General features: G+C 38.7%; 1 protein-coding gene across 9 annotated transcripts in view; it reads left to right on the plus strand.

The window, feature by feature from the left end:
- Positions 1 to 20,069, plus strand: part of BACH2 (BTB domain and CNC homolog 2) — a 367,860-nt gene that overhangs the window by 208,053 nt on the left and 139,738 nt on the right. For 5 of the 9 annotated variants that reach the window (XM_038002259.2, XM_038002258.2, XM_008006634.3 and 2 more), the window contains one exon: positions 2,624 to 2,772. In XM_038002259.2, coding sequence (XP_037858187.2) covers positions 2,624 to 2,772 — 149 coding nt within the window. The other 4 variants (XM_008006624.3, XM_073022584.1, XM_073022583.1 and 1 more) reach the window with 2 other exon arrangements.

The following is a 20,069-nucleotide window of genomic DNA, read 5'->3' on the forward strand; positions in this document are numbered from 1 at the left end:
GATCAATTTAACTCACTCCCAAAATAAGATTGAAATTTTTGCACCCCCTCTCCTCAAACCATAACCATCTTATAGTATTAGTGGGTGCAGAAATTGAGTTTATACATCAGTTAAAGAGTGAGGTTATTTCATTTAATATAACAAACCACTTCAATTTGCTTTTATTAGCATATGAAAATTGTTGCATTCTCTACACCAATTATCCTGTAAGGTTAAATATACATAAAGGGGAAAGAGAAAGAAAGATTATTAGGAAAAGCTATAAATCTAAAATAACCTGGTGCTGTAAGACGTGCTTTAGCATTCCTAATTCGTAGCCACATTTGGGAAGAACATGTTTGTATGTTTCTTTTTTCAAGTATGTATTTTATCTGTGTCTTCATGTATTTCTCCATGTATAACCTGTTTTGTGTTATATAACACTCTCACCTCATCCTTCTCTATTGTGCTCAAAGAGCTATAGCCTTCCCCGTCTCAATATAGGACTTTCAAAGGGCTTACTATTGTCTAGAATTTTCTTAGACTTTCTCTGCTTCGTTTAGATGCTATAGATGGTACTGACCAAAAAGTGGAAAGATCAAGCTTGTGATTTATAGCTAGACTTGGAGTCAACATAGTAATGAGACACTAGGCTTGAATAGATCTTTGAAATTCTGAAGCTCAAATTCCTACAAACTTATTGGGACATAAGGAGGACCAATGAGTGAGCACATACTTTCAAACTTGCCAGCCACCAGTTTTGATACCAATGCACTTGGCGTTAAATGAGATAATGCATACAAGGACCTGGCATTGGAGTGGACCCACTGCAATCATGCATAAGGGTTAACCATTATTATTAGCTATTCTGATTTGATTTTGTCTTCGCATCTTTTTCTGCTTTCTGATGCCGTGCTGAGGAACAGCAAAATGTCCAAGAAATAGGAAAACACCAGAAGGAAGGGAAATACAAGGCCTCACTACTCTAGAAGCTGAATTATCAACCCCCAAATAAGCAGTTGTTTTTCTTCTCATGATGTTATGTGAATTATTTCTGAATTCTCTCACATGCTTTTCCATGTGAAGACTTGATGGACAAGTCACAGCTCCCCCACTGTCCACGTCTAACTCAGTCTGGCCTAATGAGGGTCATTTGATGGTAAACTTAACTCCATTTCTCTCTTGTTATGTGAAAAACAGCAAGCTCTTCACTATCTTCTATGTAAGGAAAACATAAATAAAATCTCTTACATTTGGTCATGATTGATTAGAATTTTGTTAAGTTGCGTGAGGAGCAAGTGTGTTTTTCTCTGTCTATGATAAGGGTCGTAATTAACCAGGCATTTATGCTGCTAGAAAAAATATAAATTGGTGCAACCTTTCTAGAAAATCAAGATTCTCAACGTTTATGCCCTTTCATGCAATAATTCCTTTTCTAGGAACCTGTGTAAGAAAATGTTCAGAAGTTTAGACAATCTAATATTCAGAAACGTCCCCTAAAGTGTTATTTACGATAACAAAGAAAAAAACAATGCAATTCCAAAAATGAGGGAAATAAATACATAAGATATATTTCTATGGGATATAATACACATGAACTTTAAAAAACATGTTTTGAATAATTTTAATAACGGGGAAATACTCATATTCATATAACTCACATTTTATTTCAGAATTGAATGAAAAAGTAGAAACAATACTCTGAGTATGTGCATGTATCTGAAAAGAATACTGGTCCACAATCCCTTATCTCTAATTCCAAATCCAAAAGTTTTCAGAAATCAAAAGGGGTTGTGTTTTGTTTTATTTTTAGTAACTTCTTTGGTAGGAAAACCTGGCCTGAACTAATGTGAGGCTCTATTTTACCCCCACTTAATAAGAATATGCATCTATTTTTGTGCAGAAATATTTAATGTTTAATATTATAGGGTGCTGCTCCATACTCTCACAAGATAATAATGTAATAAATGGTAGCTGCATTGTAATACTCTCTAAAATCCAAAAAATTCTGAATTCTGAAACATATCTGGCCCCAAGAGTTTTGGTAAAGGAGTTTTGGACTCATACAACAAAACATCATTAGTGATTTTTCGGTGTCAAGGTTACCATTGATCTTTATTTTTTTTCTTTATTTTTCTGTATGTTTCAAATGTTCTACAATAAGTTCTGCGACACATTTGAGGCATCAGGGAATCATCTCATTTCAGTCAGAATTCTTAAATTAATCATTTGCTTCCTGAATCTCTTCTATTTACAATGGCCACATGTGTCTTTTAAACCAAGGTGTTCCGATTTGCTGATAGAAAACGTGAGATGAAATAGAGAAGGTGATAACTTACTGGACACGGAGCTATCTCCTAGGCTGCATTTGGATTCAGGAGAGCCCTTCGTGAGGGCTGCTCGCCTAAAGGAGATACCTCAAGGAATAGGGCTTCTACCAGGCAGAGCCCAGGCGTTTATACCACGGGCTGTGGTGTCATATTCTGTTCATGAGGATTGGTCAAGAGGCCCACAGCCAGAGGCACAGACAGTTGTGTGAGATCATAACAAGCAGAACGGAGTATGGCGAGATAGCAGGAGGGAGGAGGAAACATTCACATGCATACTTTCATCTGCTAATGAACAACTTTTCCTACCCAATTAGGTGGACACTCACTGACCTGTCAAAAGGTTGCCCCACAAAACTTTGGGGTCCATGTCTGAATGGATTGCCGGAGCCTTCTCATCTCTCCCTTCGCCCAGTTCCCTGCATCCTAAGACTCGAAGCCAGCACAGGACCTGGAAAAATTACATGTAAGTTTTGACCAGGATTTATATTCCTTAACTAAACAATAATGAATATTTTCTTAGGTGATAGTAACAAACAGCCCAAGCACACATGAATTCCTTTTTTTTTTTTTTTTTTTTTTTTTTTTAAACAAAGGAACTGGAGAGTTATCATTGAGCAAAAGAGCAAAGGTTGGAATCTTTATATTGGTGGTTCCTTAACTCAGTGGCTCTTAAATTTCAGCTTGAACCAGAATCACCTGGAGGGCTTGTTGAAGTACAGCTTGCTGGGCCTCATGCCCAGATTTCTGATTCAGTAGCTCTGGTACAGGCTAGGAATTTGCTTTTCTAACAAGTTTCCAAGTGAGGCTGATGCAGCTGGTCCAGGGACCCCAATTTGAGAATCACTGTTTTAACTCATGTGCTTGAAAGGATAAAAAAGGTAGAAAACTGTATATACTTGAGTGATAAATAGCATTAAATTAAGAAATTTAATGCTTTTCTTAATACACTGTGTCTCAGAAAAGAGTTTTAAGGTTCACTTAGCACCTTCACATTTGGAAGTCCAGCCCAGTAGATGCCATTATTCTGTGCCAGCTTTACCCCAGAGTTGCTAGTACCAGCCATTCTTTGTCCCTAGTTTTCAACAAGTGTGACTAATAGTACTGTTATTAGGCTAAAACAACAGCCACAGTCCTTTTGCAGGTGTGCTCATCATGCTTTTAGACATACTCAAAAATCTTTTTTCCCCTGAGTTGAGAAATACATTGTTCCCTTTCAGAGTGAGTCATCATAGCATTATCCCTCCCCTCAAACACTTAAATGTGATTTGATTTACAAAACACATGTGGGACAGAAAGACAAACATCACATGTTCTCACTCATGGAATCTAAAAATCAAATTTGAACTCCTGGACATAGAGGGTAGAAGGATAGCTACCGTAAGCCAGGAAGGGTAGTGGGGGTTAGGGGCAGGGCGTGGAGGCAGGATGATTAATAGGTACAAAAAAAAAAAAAAAAAGAATGAATGAATATGACCTACTATTTGATAGTGTAGTCAAGTGACTATAGTCAATAATAACTCACATTTTGTAATAAGGAGTATAAGTGGATTGTAACTCAAAGGATAAATGCTTAAGGGAATGATTACCCCATTCTCCATGATGTGCTCATTTCATATTGCATGCCTGTGTCAAAACATCTCATGTACCTCACAAATATACACACCTACTGTATACCCACAAAAGTTAAAAATAAAAAAAAACTCACCTGGGAAGGGAAGCACAGCTCCAGTGAATAACCCAAGCCAGGAAGTCCAGGTGTTGTGAGATTTTAAGTTCTCAAGACTGAAAAACTTTGTGAATCATCATGTTGCGGTGTTAGCTTTCAGATAGACCCATTGCCTAATTGCTGAGGACAAGAACAGTTTATTCCATGTTAATAGAAAAAAGTGGAAGAGTTTGACTAAACAAATGCACATTTGGACACATGTAAGCATACATACAAATGTACATATGTACCTGTGAATAGATATATGCATTGTATATTTCTGAGCTTTGACTGTAGGAGTTTTAAACAGCATTTTGCTTTTGTTTCACTGAGTCGATGTGAGTGTAAAAATAGTATGAATCATACTGTCCAGGAAACATTTGAGAAATTTCTGGGCATTTTAAACCTGTGGATAAGCACTGTGGTTTATAACATTTTACTTGGATATGGTAGATGTTATCATTCAAAGTAGCACTTAGGATTTACAGTTCTCTTATTATAACTCTCTGGAGTTGAGAATAATCACTGTTAATAAAGCAGTTGCCAAGCAAATATGTAATGAAAGAACATATGTATTGCCTCAACATTAATAGAGTCAAAAATCCTGGAGATAGACTTAAATATACAGTAGGTGTATGTTAAAATGTTTAAAATAAAACCCACAATATCAGAAAAATAAGATAAAAACCGGTAAGTGTTAAAAGTGATCTATAATGGAATTAACCCAGAGGTGCCTTCTGGGGGCTGTCCAAAGGGTAACAGGGCTGGGATTTGGGCTGATAGAGTTGTGAGTGATGTAATTATTATTACTTCACCCTCAAAAATATACTATCTCCAACAAGCACTGGTTATTCTGCACTGCATTCCTGGAAGGAAGGTTATCAGTTTATGAGGCATCTTCACCATAACGTGAAAGAAGCAGCTCGGATCAAATGCCCCTTAGTGCCCTCTCCTGCTCTGCCACTCTGCAGATCTCCACGTTTGCACATCCAGTGTTCCTGCGAGATGACCTTTGCTGTCAGTTTCCTGTCTACAGGTCAGGAAGGAAAGAAGTTGTTGTGACTCCTTAGGTGAATCATGGCTTCAGGCTCCTGCAGGATCTGGCAGGACCTGCCTGGATCACTCCCCATAGCCTTGGACATAGCGTTTAGTCACCGAGTGAGTATAAAACTGAATCTTGTGGGGCAGAGGGCGACAGGGGGCATGTGGGAAACTTCTGTACTTTCTGCTCAGTTTTACTGTGAACCTAAAACTGCTCTTTAAGATAAAGCTTATGAATTTAAAAAAGTAAATACTAAACAGTATGGCAATTCCTCAAAAAAAATTAAACAGGATTACCAAGTGATCCAGCAATTCCACTTCTGGGTATATTCCAAAAGAAGTGAAAGTAGGGATTTGAGCAGATAGATGTGTGTACACCGTGTTCATAGCAGCATTATTCACAGTAGCCAGAGGTGGATGCAACCCAGGTGTCCATCAACAGAAAATCGATAAACAAAATGTGGTATATATTAATACATACAATGGAATATTATTCAGCCTTTAAAAAGATGAAATTCTGACACACGCTAACCACGTGGAGGAACCTTGAAGATGCCAAGTGAAATAATCCAGACACAAAAAAGCAAATATTAAATATCCCGTTTATATGAGGTACCTAGAACTGTCAGATTTACAGAGTCAGAAAGTAGAATGGTGGTTGCCAGGGGATGGGAGGATGGAAAAATTGAAAGTTGTTGTTCAATGGATATTAAGTATCAGTTTGGGAAGATTGGAGAGTTCTGGAGATGAATGATAATGATAGTTGCACAGCAATGTGAATATATTTAATGCCACTGAAATGCACACTTAAAAATGGGTAAAATGGTAAATTTTATGTTGTATATATTTTACCATAATTTTTAAAGCTTTCCTTCTAAGAATGCCGTGCAGAATCACTAGCTAGTGCTTGATAGGGATGCTGCAGTTCGTGAGGGTGCAGGAAGAACCAATCATGATGTCTCTCACACCTCCCTCATCCCTGTTACCCTTTGGGCAGCCCTTAGAAGACAGCAAAGGTAAGGGATCCACTGAATGGTATATACTTCAGTCCCAGGAATTAGTTTCCTATCAGAGTAAAGACACAGTTGTCAGAAGCCATCAAGGGAATTTGCCTTAAACAACTGTGGTCTCTACTAAAATGCCATTTACACATCTAGAAGACCTGCTTCACTGGGGCGAAGGAAAGCGTAAGCCACACATGCTTCAGCAGTGGGGCTGCTCCGTTTCCTCCAGATGGGTGTTTATAAACCAGTCCATGCACAGAGCACTGGCATGGAGAGAGTCCCGGAGCTGTGTACCTGACTGTGGCTCCTGAAGGGTCTTAATCAGCGGAGGTGGACATGTCGGCAGGAACCAGGGAATGCAGACTTGCTGTAGATTCCAGCACAGTAGAAAATGAAAGCTTTGAGAGGAAATCCACAACGGATAGTTCTCCCGCTGTAGGGCCTATGATGATTATGATGCCTGTTTTACATTCTCCAAGTGAAGCAGGATTTATCCCCCATCACCAAATCTCTGTACTTACAGGTATTACGGTACTGGTAAGTCACAGACCGGTTAGTGAGTGGCCTGTAGTACTGTGAGGAACACACAGGATGGAATTCACTAGGTTAGTCCATTGTGCCCTACTTTTTTTGGCTTTTGCCTTTTATTCTACATTTCTAGAAATTTGGCCTTGAAAAACAATCAACAGTTTTATGGGGCCTAGTAGCCATACTTTATTCAGGTTGTCTTCATTCCCTTCACCCTCTACCCCTAGGGCTGGCCAGGGATTAGAATTCCTGAAGAGTCGTATATAAGGATCCATGGTTTCAAAAAGTTCAGACACTGCTATCCTAAATTATCCTACTTTCTCCTTAAGATACCAGTATATATATATAGTCTATTACAGAGGCCCTATAGCAGAACCATTATACATAATTTGGCTTAAGGAAAAGGTGTAACTGAAAAGAGGTAAAATGAATTTGTTAAAGTACAATATGTATAAATCAGTCCACTCATTCTCATGCCAGACTTTCCAAACCTGCTTGGAAAGAAACTCTTCATGCTTTTCACTTAGGTATTGGAAAACAGGGCAAAGGAAAAGAGGTTTCTGAGTCAGTTGCCATGGGGAGCTGCCGAGATACAAAAAAAAAAAAAAAAAAAAAAAAAAACCTGGAATTAAAGGTTTTTGTAGAGGAAAAAATTCAGGTCAGCAAGTCTAAGGGAGAGGAAAGTAAGGACTTATTCATCTTTGACATCCACCCTAAGCTTGAGTTGAAAGGGCATGGATATGGAATCTAATCAAAATAAACTCCCCCTTGACACAATGAGTTCACAGACCATAATTTTTGTACAGACACACTGACACAGATTTTCCCCAGAGAAGAACATCAAACCAGCCATCACCGAGATAAAATGACATAAGGTAGAGAAGACCAACAAAGACAGACCCTGGTGGGATCTCCTTGTCTCCTTGTCTCATCACTCACAGGAATCAGATGTGCCTGATTCCAGACATTGAATTTATGTTTACTGACGGCTTTGCTACCTGGAACCCAACTAGCCAGAACCCTGAATTAGCTAACCTTCATACTTCCCCACCCCCTCCCCTTCCCTCCCACACACCCCACCCTACCGCACATACCACACTTCCCTTTTTCAGTGATGAAGAAAACAAGATAGCTTTGGTTTTGAGTAAAGGTGGGGTGTAAACCCTGGAGGATACTTGTAGCTGATGACACTGACCTGCTGAATCATTGAGAATGGTTAGATGTTTTATAAAGAGGAAAAACTGCTTTGGAAAACCTTCAACAAAAAGCATTTTCTAGTTGTCAATTAACCAGAAAATCAAAATAATAATAAATATTCTTGTCCTCAAATAGTCTAATTAACTGAGGTTTTAGTGTACCTATTTCCATGCTTTAATAATAATCTAAAAATGTTGACTGGCGATAGAACAATATACCATTCATTTTCTTCTCAAGAAACTGCAAGTTTTGACTTTTACCACCTTTCCAGTGCCAGAGGTTAAATGTTAAATGTTCTGTTTATGTTAAGCACTCTAAAAGTTGTGATATTACTGGTTTTAAAACTAATATATGAAATCATTTTATGAACCTGTATATTTAGCTCCTATAATCATTGGAAACCAACGGCGTACTTTTGAAGCCAATTCTGTTTCTTTTTTTTTTTAAAAAAAAAAACCTATTATATGATTATTTGTAACATTCCGTTTCACATTCAGATTATGTTCTGCTCAAGAGATCATCAAAATTAATTTTCATTCTCTGCTAATGGTACAGAGAGGAGTGATGTTACTGGCATGGTTATATACTTTAATATGTAAGTCAAAAATTTCAAATGATAATTCCCTGTGAGTCATGAGTCTCCAAATAATCTATGTTTTATTATAAAGCCGCCTACCCAGTGACATCAGTTGTAGCACAAATGGTTTATCAATTTATTCTAATAGTTTCCAATCTGTTGATTTTTAAGAAATGGTTTGTGTGCTCTTTTTTGGATGCACCTGTCACTAGTGAAATGATGCCTCTCTTTGAGCCCGAATTTAACCCAGGGCATTGCAGCACGTTTTTCCAAGGATGTCCCATTAGATAGATCTTCCAAGAGTGTGGTGCCTGCAGACTTGTGGCAGCTGGAAGTTGCATAAACTGTGCGACATGAGGAGGAAAAGCACTTCTGCTCTTCTGCCCCAGAACAGTACTTACAAAGCTTTGCAGGATAGCAAGATTTTTAGAGTCCTTGCGGTACTTAACTAGAAGCTATAAGCTGTTATTTCTAGCACATTTTTCCTGTATTCCATGCCTTATTTGTTATGAGTTCAGTTCAGATTACTATGCTGGGTTCTTGATTTCTTGACAGAAAGCGTCAGAAACTTATTGATGAAGTGTTCTTGATTTCTAGACAGAACCAGAATCAGAAAATAATTGTTTCCTTTTATCTAAGCAGAAGTAGCTTTGTTTTCCTTATTATCAAAGTGATACATGTATTCTACATAATTTATAAAATAGCAGAAAATTGAATAAAAGTAGAGATAAATTACCTATAATCTGGCTGCCCAAATATAACCTACCTGTTAACTCATACTTTTATGTATTTTTCCAGACTTTTTTCAACTAGTTAACTAATTTCAAATTTACAAGCAGTGCTCTGGACTGATCACATCCTACAAGCTGGTGGCACTTAGGAATGATGACTTTAAGTGTCATCTTATAGGACAGTGATCTCATTGCTTTTTTTCTCCCTTCTAATTATATTAATCAGCTCTTACAAGAACAGATACCTGTGTGGACTCACTAGTATCTTTATCGGGTGGAAATTCCTATCAACCAGTATTTTCATTTCTACCTCCTGTCAGTCAAAATAATACCGAGTGGCCCTGTAAGATCCTAGTGGGCCTCTGGAATCATAAAGGAAGATTCAGTTATGTACAAGGTGGTTTTGGTGTTAGATCAACTGATTGTGTTGTGATTATTTAGAAATTAGTAATCACTATACTATAAGGCAATTTGGGAGAAACGGGAAAGGTTGAGTTAGCCAGATCCTCCCATTCCCCATTCACAATCCAAACAATATGGACTCCAATCAAATTCTGATTTTATAATTTTGATAACAAAATTTCATTCAAATATATGTCTTCTTGTGCTGTGACCAGAGTTTTCCTTTAACTTTGCATCCTTTATCCCCCTTCAAAGACGCATCTCTTCAGGTTGCTGTGGTGTGATTTTATAGCTCCTTGAGTTGTGCTGGTATCTCTGTGCTTCCCTTTGGAGAGTACTAGGCCTTCGGGTTAGGATGAATCCTAACGCTTGGCCAAGGTTAGGAAGGGCTTTGAGCACTGAAAGAAAACCGAGGTAAATTTTAAGGAATTGTTAAAAGATTCATGGAGAAATGTGGTAGAATTGTCATCTACAAACCTCACGTCAGTAGAATAGGAAGTATTTAGTAAGCAGCTGGTAGAAGGGATTTTGTTTGTTTTAAAAAAGAGAAAAACTCTGTCTTTGACATTGGTTATATCTAGATCTTATCATCTCCTGTACAGGACTCTTAAGTTCCTTGAAAGCAGTGACTTTGAGAGCATCCCTTCACGTCCTCTGTGTCCTTGTATATAATAGGGACTCAGTGTGTATTGAATTAATATTTCTGTGGCTCTTCAATGATAGATGAATGAATGTGCTCAATTTAGGTAACTACATTTGACCTTTTTCCTACAGCAGTTGAAGGGTGTTTGGGTAGCATCCGCGATTGTACTGAATGCCCTGGTTGGGTACAGGTGTGAGGGAGTGGTATACAGTACTTTGATCCTCCATTGGAGAAGGAGATGCTAATGTGGATAATGAGAATTTGGTTCTTTATCTTTACTTTCGATTTGGCCGCCTTCCTTCACTGAGTCACAGGGCTCACTTGTTTAGTGATGGGCATGTCATTTAAGCCTGAGACTGTCCCTCAGACTGTTTATGACATTGGATCTGAATTTCCCATTACATGAACAGCCAGCATTTGTCATATAAATTCAAGAACACACTAAAAGTTTGTTGGCTTTGTAGTTGACATTGAGATTAACTTTCTCTAACCTAAACCAGTGAAAACTAAAATGCTCCTCACCACATAAAAGTTTTGCTTTCGCTGCGTTCAGACCCCTCCTACCTTGTCACAGCACAGTCATTTGGAGTCTGATTTGGGGGCGGTGTGGTTGTCTCAGTGGCGTATGACCCACTTTGTGTAATACTTAATTGCCTGTATTTTTACAACACAAGTCAGAAGTTCTGACGATAGTGGACTATCACCCAAAAAAGATTTTCTGAGACATCTCATCAGAGCTGCTCGAGTACCGCGCACGAAGACGGTGTTAGCTCTGCAGGGTGTGTGCTAACTACCAGACGATGAAAGAACATTTCCTCTAGTTTCTGGATAATGAGCAGGCACACAGGTAAAGATGCCTTTCTCAGAGTTGACTCCCTTTGTTTCCTAATGATTCTGGTGATTTTGTTGAACTACTTTTAAACATTAATTGTTACCTGCATATGTTTGCTGTTGTGGTTTGCAGAGGGCTCAGAGGAACAGTCATTTTAATTGGTATCCTGAGACTATAATAACTTTTTATTAAAAGTCTGGAAAGACAGTAATCAAAAATAGACTCTCGTTTCTATCTTCTCTGTGCCCCTAGCAAACATCCTCTTCATCAATTTTGTTTTTATTATTTGCCATCAAGATGGTTATCTCTAAATATCAGATGCTTCAATCCACAGTGATATCCATGTGTAAATTGATGCTTGATAAGCTTCAGGTTATCAGGTGGAGAAGTGTGGTTAAGGTGTACAGAAAGAAAAAATGCACAAAAGGAAAGGGATAGCATGGGGATACTGTGCCTTAGTAAGCATGGTGCCACTGCAGACTAAAAGCAGATATAAGTCAAGTGCTACTGACTTAAGTTTGGCAAAATCACTCCTCACAGCCCGCTCTGTTTTAGAAATGTTTATGTTTCTGATATCACTTTTGTTCATTTGAATAACTTTTAAAATACCATCATTGTTTCAAAACAAAATTTGGAAGGTGTGGATCACCTTCCCGAATTTACAGAAAAGTTTTTGGGTACATTTCTTTGCGGAAGATTGGCTGAGATGTGGTTCATGGCAGGGTGGTGCCCGTGCCTTGCGGATCACGTTGTCTGTATACTGACTGACATACCAACGTAGAGTCTTTGAAAATGCCCATTGGTAAGTCAACATTGTTTTCCCTGAAAGTCCTGAGACAGAAAAAAAAAAATGAAAGTACAAACACTAACTGGAAAAAATGTCACACATTTTAGCCACTTTGCATCCCTTGTTAGGACAAACCTTGGGCTGGGTTTTTTTACATTTGTGAAGTTGTGCGGTAGGTGGGGCAGTGTGGGTGGCCCAGAAAAAGTAGCGGTTAGAATAAGATTTTCCATTTATTGCCCTTTGTGCATGGCTAAAAATAAGAGTCATACAAATCAGAATATGTAGTGCAAGCAAAATCACTCTGTTAATTCTGATGACTGGCTTGCCCACATCTTTGCATCTGTCTGGTAAGTGGTATATTGGGAAATAATTTTTCTCTGTTTAAATAGCAAAAGGCAACCAAGTTTTTGCGTTGTTTGTCTACACATGACAGTTTATCAGCACTTTTCCCTTCTGAAGGAAGAAAGATCCAACTCATACATAAACAAAATGTGTTGATGGAAGGAAGAAAGAAGCATGAAACCCTTGAATCTTTTTTAAAAAGGAATTGCGTTATTTGAAATGTGATTTTACAACTTCCATCTTCTTGGCTTATTGTTAGAAAGTTCTTTCTTGTAAACTCATAGCACAGCAAGGAAAGGATATCTTAATGGTGTTGCCCTAGAGATTGGAAAACTTTTTGTGTGTTTGGATGGGGGAGGGAGAAGGGACAAGGGTGAGCGCACGCCTGCCCTGTAGTACCTTCTGTAGACACAGATGTTGGAGGGACAGTTAACCGAGTAAAAACTCCCCTGCATCTGGCTGCTGAGTCGAATGCAACCACAGTAAGTGATAACGTGTCTGTTTGTGGCTAGAAGAAACACCAAAGAGAGGCGGCACCAGCATTCACAGGGAAATTTGTATCTTCGCGATCCCATTGATGGTGCTGTCCCGTTCCACTGACTGAGTGGCTGTGGCATTTCCAAAGAATAAGAATGTCTGCAAGTGTTCTGAGCCTTTCAGTTTGATGCGCTTTGTGAAATGGATGAGTCAAGAGGGCAGTCATTCCAGAAGACTGAAAAATGAAGACTGCAAATCACATTTCTCTTTGGCATCCCCCACTGTGGCAGGCAGTGTGGCGCAGTGGTTACAATGAGTTCAGAGCTTTAGGAGGGAAAAAAGACTCCGGATCAAATCTTAGCTTAGCTACTTGTTGACCTTGATCTGTTAACCTCTCCTAGGCCTGGGTGTCTTTATTTGAAGACGGGAACAGTAGTAGTACTGCCTACCTGAATGAGAGGGTGGTTGTGGGGATTCGGTGAGATGACGTATGTAAAGCACAAAGTCAGCAGTCCACAAAATGATGTTGGTGTTATTGTCATTTGTGCAGTTGCATCATAAAAATGTGTTGGAGAATTTTAGAGCATTTGGGAGTTCTTCTCTATTCTTGGAGTACAAATTTTGGAATTAAGTGGACAAAAGATCAGCCTCTGGTTCAGTGTTTCAGAAGAATACAGGCATTTATATAGTGGTTTGCTTCTTCTTAGGTTACTAATGCCATCTGGGGGATTTTTTTTTTATTTTGCCATTAAGTTAGCACAATGTAAGCCTCTCGTTCCTTTTAAGATTAGCGCTGTGTTGAGCATATTCAGTAATTTTTACTTTCTCCCTATGTTTTTTATTTAAACATGGATTTTCAGTTCTAACATCTGTGCATGTTAATTGTAGTACCTGCTGGTGTACATTATGAAAGACAGTGCTAATGTTGTAATCAAGTAAGGCTAAAAAAATATTTCAGGTGGAAATGGGCAAAACTTCAGGAGCAATTAGCTTCCGTGGTGGTGTAATTCCCCACAGAAAATATTGCATCTGTTATAATTCTGGTTACTGAACAATCTGACAGATTGACCAGATGCTGAAAGGCAGAAAACAATTGCTGTTGCTTTTATTTTTATTTATTATGCTTTGCAAATTATTTTCTGTTTAATACAATGTATATCTGTCCTTCTAGAGTCCTTTTCCACCCACCAAAGTTTTGCATTATAAAGTATATTGTGTATTTCACAATACAAAGTCATAATTGTGGACATAACTTTTTTGTTAGCCTTCAGGATAAGATGCTAAGACTTCAAATCAGTCTCCCTTTAACCTCCTCCAGGACTTTCCTAGAATTCTGTTTCTTCATTTATCAAAGTTAAAGAGAAGTTGACTGTACCTTAACTTTGCCTCACCTGAGACCTGACAAGAAGTGATGAATTAAACCTGTAAGCTAAGGAATTAAAATATAGGACAGATATAAAACAGTGGTGGCTTAGTTTTCTCAATTGTTGTATTTTGCTGGGTTTTTTTTTTTTTTAATCCTCCTCAAATATTCCTTTTCTTAGACGGTCCTACCATCTCTGTCCCAGATACAACTTGTGACTTACAATTTACATATTAGTATTCTCATCAGATTTTTGGTTTTTGTGTTAGGAACCATCAGTCTGGAATAAAGACATTTCTCAGGTCAACTCCGCCAGGGAAATCCGTCTTGTATTAAAATGATACCCTGCTTCCTACAGTGTCTCCAGACAATGCTGATTTCTCCGCTTTTCTCCATTAACGAAATAGAAGAATGTTTTTCAGGCCGAGCAAATCATGCTAGGTGACTTTCAAAGTTCCTGGCATTGCAGATACAGCTTCTGTTCCCTCCACACACTCATATATTCCCCATTATCTTTGCCATCCCTCTTGCCCTTTGCCATAGACCAAAGTTTCTGTAAAAATGATAGGTGAGAGAAGGTGATAAATTAGACTCCGGCCGTGATTCCCTCCCACACCTTCATAAGGAATGACAGATTCTGAAATGCATCCTGTGGATACACCGTGTGCTTCTTCCTACAAAACTGCCAGTTTTAACTTATCTTTCATGTGCAGTTTGAGGGTACTGGCCAGGCGGGGCCCATTATTCCTTTGGTTGAATAGTGTAAAGTATTTGCAATGGAGATTTTCTCTAATGATGTATTTTAAGTGCATGTTCGCATTGCTGGTTTAATGCACTCAGTCACGGGATGCTTTAAAGTTTATTGCTAATGGATGAATCCTCCGGAAAACAGGAATTTTCAACAAGATTGACATTTGGAATGAGAAATATAAATCTAATGAGAGTCTTTTAACCCAGGTTTGTAATTAGGGCTGAGTGGAGTGAATGTGTACATGCACACCGGAGAAGGGCACGGAGGAAGGTGAAATTGTATGCTCTCCTCTGAATGAGGGATGAAGGCCGATGGATCAGTGTCAGGCCACGACACGGTGGAGTATAAATGATACTGTCACCGAGTACTGCACAGGGTACCAAGGGAATTCCACTCTAGTAAATTACGTTATTTAGACAGACCTGAAGGCATTGTGTCGGAATGAGCAGAGGGAAAGGGGGCTGTTGGCACCATGCAGAAGATATTATAGTACAACTAGCTTCAGGGATGGAATTCACTGGTTTCCATTATACCTGCCTATTTTGTATTCTCCTTCCCTAATTAGTTTTCAGAAAGTTACAAATGCGTACATGTGAAAGAACATCATGTCTGCTTGGAGTATGGGTTACAATGGACCATAAGGGAATAAGTGTTAGTTGATTTGTATGAACTAGTCAGTGTGAGATTCTTTTTCTTTTATTCACAGCTGGGTAACATTAGGTGTTGAGTAAAAACTTGCGCTTGTTTTGTTTTCTTTTTGTGAGAATCTCACACGCATTATGAAGATTTAATCCTCATTCGCTCGGTAACATAATGCATTTCTTTTCCACCCTTCCTTTACGTGCCTTTAAATCTCACCTGTCACTGGTCTCCCCTCATCACCTTCCATCCCTGAGGGAAACAGATTGTACTGGCACATAACATTTCATTTTGTGAAAGAACTCAAAGTTAACAAAGGTGATTCCTAGAGTGGGACTTGTAGAGAAAAATCATTTTTTTCACTTCTTCTATTTTATCCCTCTGCAGCAAAGCGAGGCCACCCTTTTTGGCTTTATCTGTCTCTTACCATCTCTGGATCATCTCTTACCATCATCTAGATCATTGCAGATGTGCTAGTCACCGTTTTCCAGTTTGATTTCAAATGCTCATTCTTGAAAAAGCCAATACCAGGTGCTCTGGAATTAGTCACAGTCATTTCTTAACTAAAAAGCAAGTGTCTTCTCCTGAATGGATAGAGGTTCTGAAACAATATCCATTCTTTCTTAAGTATGTGTCACACTTTGTCCTTAGTGAAATAAACCTGAGAAGTATCTCTGATCAGTTAACAGAGAGAATACATAGGATTCTGAAAAATGTCTCCACAAGGCTTCCAAATGGCAGGTTTTTAGCAGCCTTTCTGAAACAGGGTCACAAGTAGATCGCAGTGATGATAATAATATCTTGGATTTTACTTTTATTCTTTCCAAAATAATACTCCGTTGGGGTCAGGGTATCGTAATTTGTTTTGTAGCCATAGTTACAGTCTTGTTTTATTCATCCAATCATAAAATAGTAAAGCCAACATACTTGGAAAGCCAGGTTTGAGTGTGGACAGGAGATGCCTTGGTTAACAATAAGATACTTCTGTTTTATGCAGGGTACCTCCACCTTAAAAATGCTTTTAGTTGATGATTCTAAAATAATATCTAAGTATAAAAGGCATCATGTAAAATGTTTTTGTGCCATATATCATCCTCAGCATAGAAAGGCTGTGCTTACAGACTTTGCTTCATTCACTGAAGTCCTACAAAAGTCAGGGACTCTGAGCTGTGTGAGAAATGAGGGTCTCTCCCTGCTAAACTCACTGAAATCTTTCCCTTTTGTATTCTGTTTACTTTAATGGTAGTATGTGCCTTATATCTTAAATGTTCTTTTCGTCCGTGACATCCACTGGGAAATCACATTTTGTTGTTTGCCACAACATTACACATGTGACTTCTTTCTTTTTCCTGTCCTCTTGATGCAGCATGCTATCAAACTGTATCTTTTGAGTTGTTCTAAATTGAATCCTGGTCAAAGGGATTTAACAGCATCTAAAATGGAACTAGCTTAGATCCTCTTCCATTCTGTAGAGGTTCCTTTGTTCCTGCTTACCTACCCATGTCTGTCTGTATTCTATTCTTTTTCTTAGATTAAAATTGGAAAGGGAGAAAGGGGGAGCTCCTTAGGAGAAATAGGTCTGTGGAGAATTGTGAGTACTCTTTCAGAAGCTATTCTTAGTTCTAAGAAATATGATGAACTTGAGCTTTGAGTCCTACTGAATCTCCCATTAATGATCCCGCCATCACTTCCACCTCCCATCTGAGTATGTTCTCCCCAAAGGCTACTGATATTTTTTCCCTAATATTCTGAATGGAGTCTCTTCCAAGGAAAGCATATCTTGAAAGGAATTGAGTCCTACTGCAGTAATAGTGTACTGGATGATTCTTAATTGTTCTATTAAGTACTTCTGTTTTGCATTACCATAATGTCTGCTGTAGCAGAAACTTTTCTATAGACCTTGACTTGTCAGAAGTCAACCCCTTAATGTGAGCACTTCACTTACATTATCATTATGGTGTTTCCAGCTGACAACTACTGCCACACTGCCATGGTCCCTGAGTTCCCAGTGCTTCAGAAAAAGAGACTTTTGTTCTGGCTTGTTGAGGGGAAAACATGCAAACAACAACACTAGCTCTACCACCAGAGATCCTATAAAGACATGTTCAAATGAACAATAAAGTCATTTGTTCACATATGACATAAGGATATAAGAATTTAAACAATAAGACCTCTTGTGAAATGTGGCAAAATATGCACCACAAACATTGTGAAGTTCTCTGTCTTGTGGAAGGCAATTTTTGCATGGGCTTCAAAAAACCATTAACTTATAAACTACCCTTTTAAGAAAGAAAAGAAAATCACTTGTCTCGCTATAACATTAAAGCAATTTCTGTTCTAAGGGAAGCTTAAATGCATTCATTTTTACAAAGTGCATGCACTATAATTTATAAAAAGCACAGTACTCTATCAGGAAATGCAGCACCTCTTCCCTCCTTCCCCTGAAATGGGAAATTCCTCCGTTTTTGTCAAGTCCCTTTTTTCTTTGAATAATATTGATTTCTTCAAAATGAAAGAAAAAAATCCTTTAAATCACTTAGATTCAAGACGAAGTTTTAAGGTTTGATAATAATTCTCTAAATACTTCTGACATGGGTGGAGCATGGGGAGGGAATAATCCTGCTTTGAAGGGAAATTTTAATTCAATTTGCTTTAAGGTGAACCCTGTCCTTTTTTGCATTGAACCTTTAAGGAAAACTTGTTATATTTGCAAACCTCAGCAAGGCAGAAAAATGCAGAGATTTCCTTGTCCGCTCACATCAGGGTGTCTGGCGGCACCCTAAAATGGTTCCGATTTTGATGTTTGAAATGTGACCTTCCAGGAAAAGTGGGAGGAGAGGAGAGCATGTGTTAACTGGCCAAAGGTGTTTCATTGAGCTGACTTAGTATTCACCTCTAAAGGTTTTCAAGTATTTGCAGATGGATATGTACAGCATCTTTGCAGAATTCTCTTAATTGAAGAAATGTTTCATCTCGATCTCTGTTGACAGAAAAGATTGCCTACTGATAATTGCTTTGCTTAAGTGTCTGATAATATGCCAGGAATGAGAGCATTCTGTGTTAGGTCATCTTTAATTATGCATGTACCACCTGTCAGCTCTAAATCAGTACCAGATTAGATTCTCGCAGAGTCAGTTTGGGAGGTTCAGAGGGAAAGCTGAGGTGATCTCTTTTAGAAGCAACAAAAATAGACAGTAGTAAACATGCCTTCTAACCTGAAGCTTTTTAAAGGAGCCTCGTCTTCATTGTTCTTGAGCAAGAATACGCCATTGGTACATCTGAAAAACGTTTGAAACCTCGCCCAAGCGGGGATGACTTACTGTGAAGATGGATGACTGCGAGCGAGGATGGTAGTACCTCCTCCCTCAGTACCATCTGTTGCATTTCCTTTTTGCTCCTTCTCATCGTTGTAAATGAGCCAGGGAAAAGCTCAGAAACATTTTTATAAGCTATGTGAGGACAGGAAATATGTTAACGATGTTAGATTTCATACATTTCAGGGGTTTTTTCAGTAGCGGGTTGGTTTTTTTTAGAAGGACAAGTGTGGGTTGGAAATAATGCTTATTACCCTCTGTCAGCTTTTGGTAGTTTTATTCTCACTTTTCAGGGTTGTTTGGGACTTTCTGGTGGGATGTTTAGGGTTCTTTACTAAAGGCTCTGTTCTCTCTTCTTCTATCCTTTGATAAGATGGATTTGTGAAAGGTGTTTTTCTTTGTTCACCTGTCAGAGGTCTAAGAAAAGCCTTGAGTCATTGTGCACTTTTCACAGAGGCGGGGTTGGATGACTGAGAAGCTAAAGGCAGAGAAGGGACAGGTAAAAGAAATAACAGATGTGTGAATTATCATGTGGAGGGTTTCTCGAGCTTTGACCTGCAAAGGTGAGGCTCTGAGCCTGTCTGCTATCTAACCGGAGAAAACTGCTTGATAAGAGTTTGTGACTAACAGTCTTAGAAACAGTTTGGACATCCTAAAATGTCTCATTTCAGCACTGCTGGCCGGAGGCATTGAAGAGAAAAACAGGTCAGCTCATAACGGGGCAAAGACCCTGGAGCACTGTGGTCCAGCCCATGGCCCTGAGTGACCTTTGGCTATCTTTTGATACTTAGGGTACCATTTGCTTTTCTACCCTAATCAAATAGTTCACTCAAGTAGAGGTGCAGCCTCCAAAACGGAGAACAGGCCCCAAAACTACTTATTAACAGTAACACCGCCAGTGCTTTGGCTATTTAATGCTCACTTAATACTTATACAGTAAACAAGTTGAAAAACCTTCAACTGCATGCAACAGATGCTTCTTAAAACAGGAGAACATAGTACAATTAACCCTTAAACAACACAGGTTTGAAATGCGTGGGTCCACTTATACATGGATTTTTTCTCAATAAAAGTTACACCAGGTGTACCTGCCTCTTCTGCCTCCCTTCCACCTCCTCCACCTCTTCTGCCTCTGCCACCCCTGAGACAGCAAGACCAACCCCTCTTCCTCCTCCTCCTCAGTCTGCTCAATGTGAATACAGTGGGGATGAAGCCCTTTATGATGATCCACTTTCACTTAGTAAATGTATTTTCTCTTATGATTTTCTTAATAACATTTTGTTTTTTCCAGCTTACTTTATTGTAGGTATATAATACATATAACATACAAAATATGTGTTAATTGACTATTTATGTTATCAGTGAGGCTTCCAGCCAACAGCTGGCTATTAGTTAAGTTTTGGAAGAGTCAAAAGTGATACCTAGCT

The sequence above is a fragment of the Chlorocebus sabaeus genome, chromosome 13 (assembly GCF_047675955.1).
Source record: "Chlorocebus sabaeus isolate Y175 chromosome 13, mChlSab1.0.hap1, whole genome shotgun sequence".
Taxonomy (NCBI): Eukaryota; Metazoa; Chordata; class Mammalia; order Primates; family Cercopithecidae; genus Chlorocebus; species Chlorocebus sabaeus.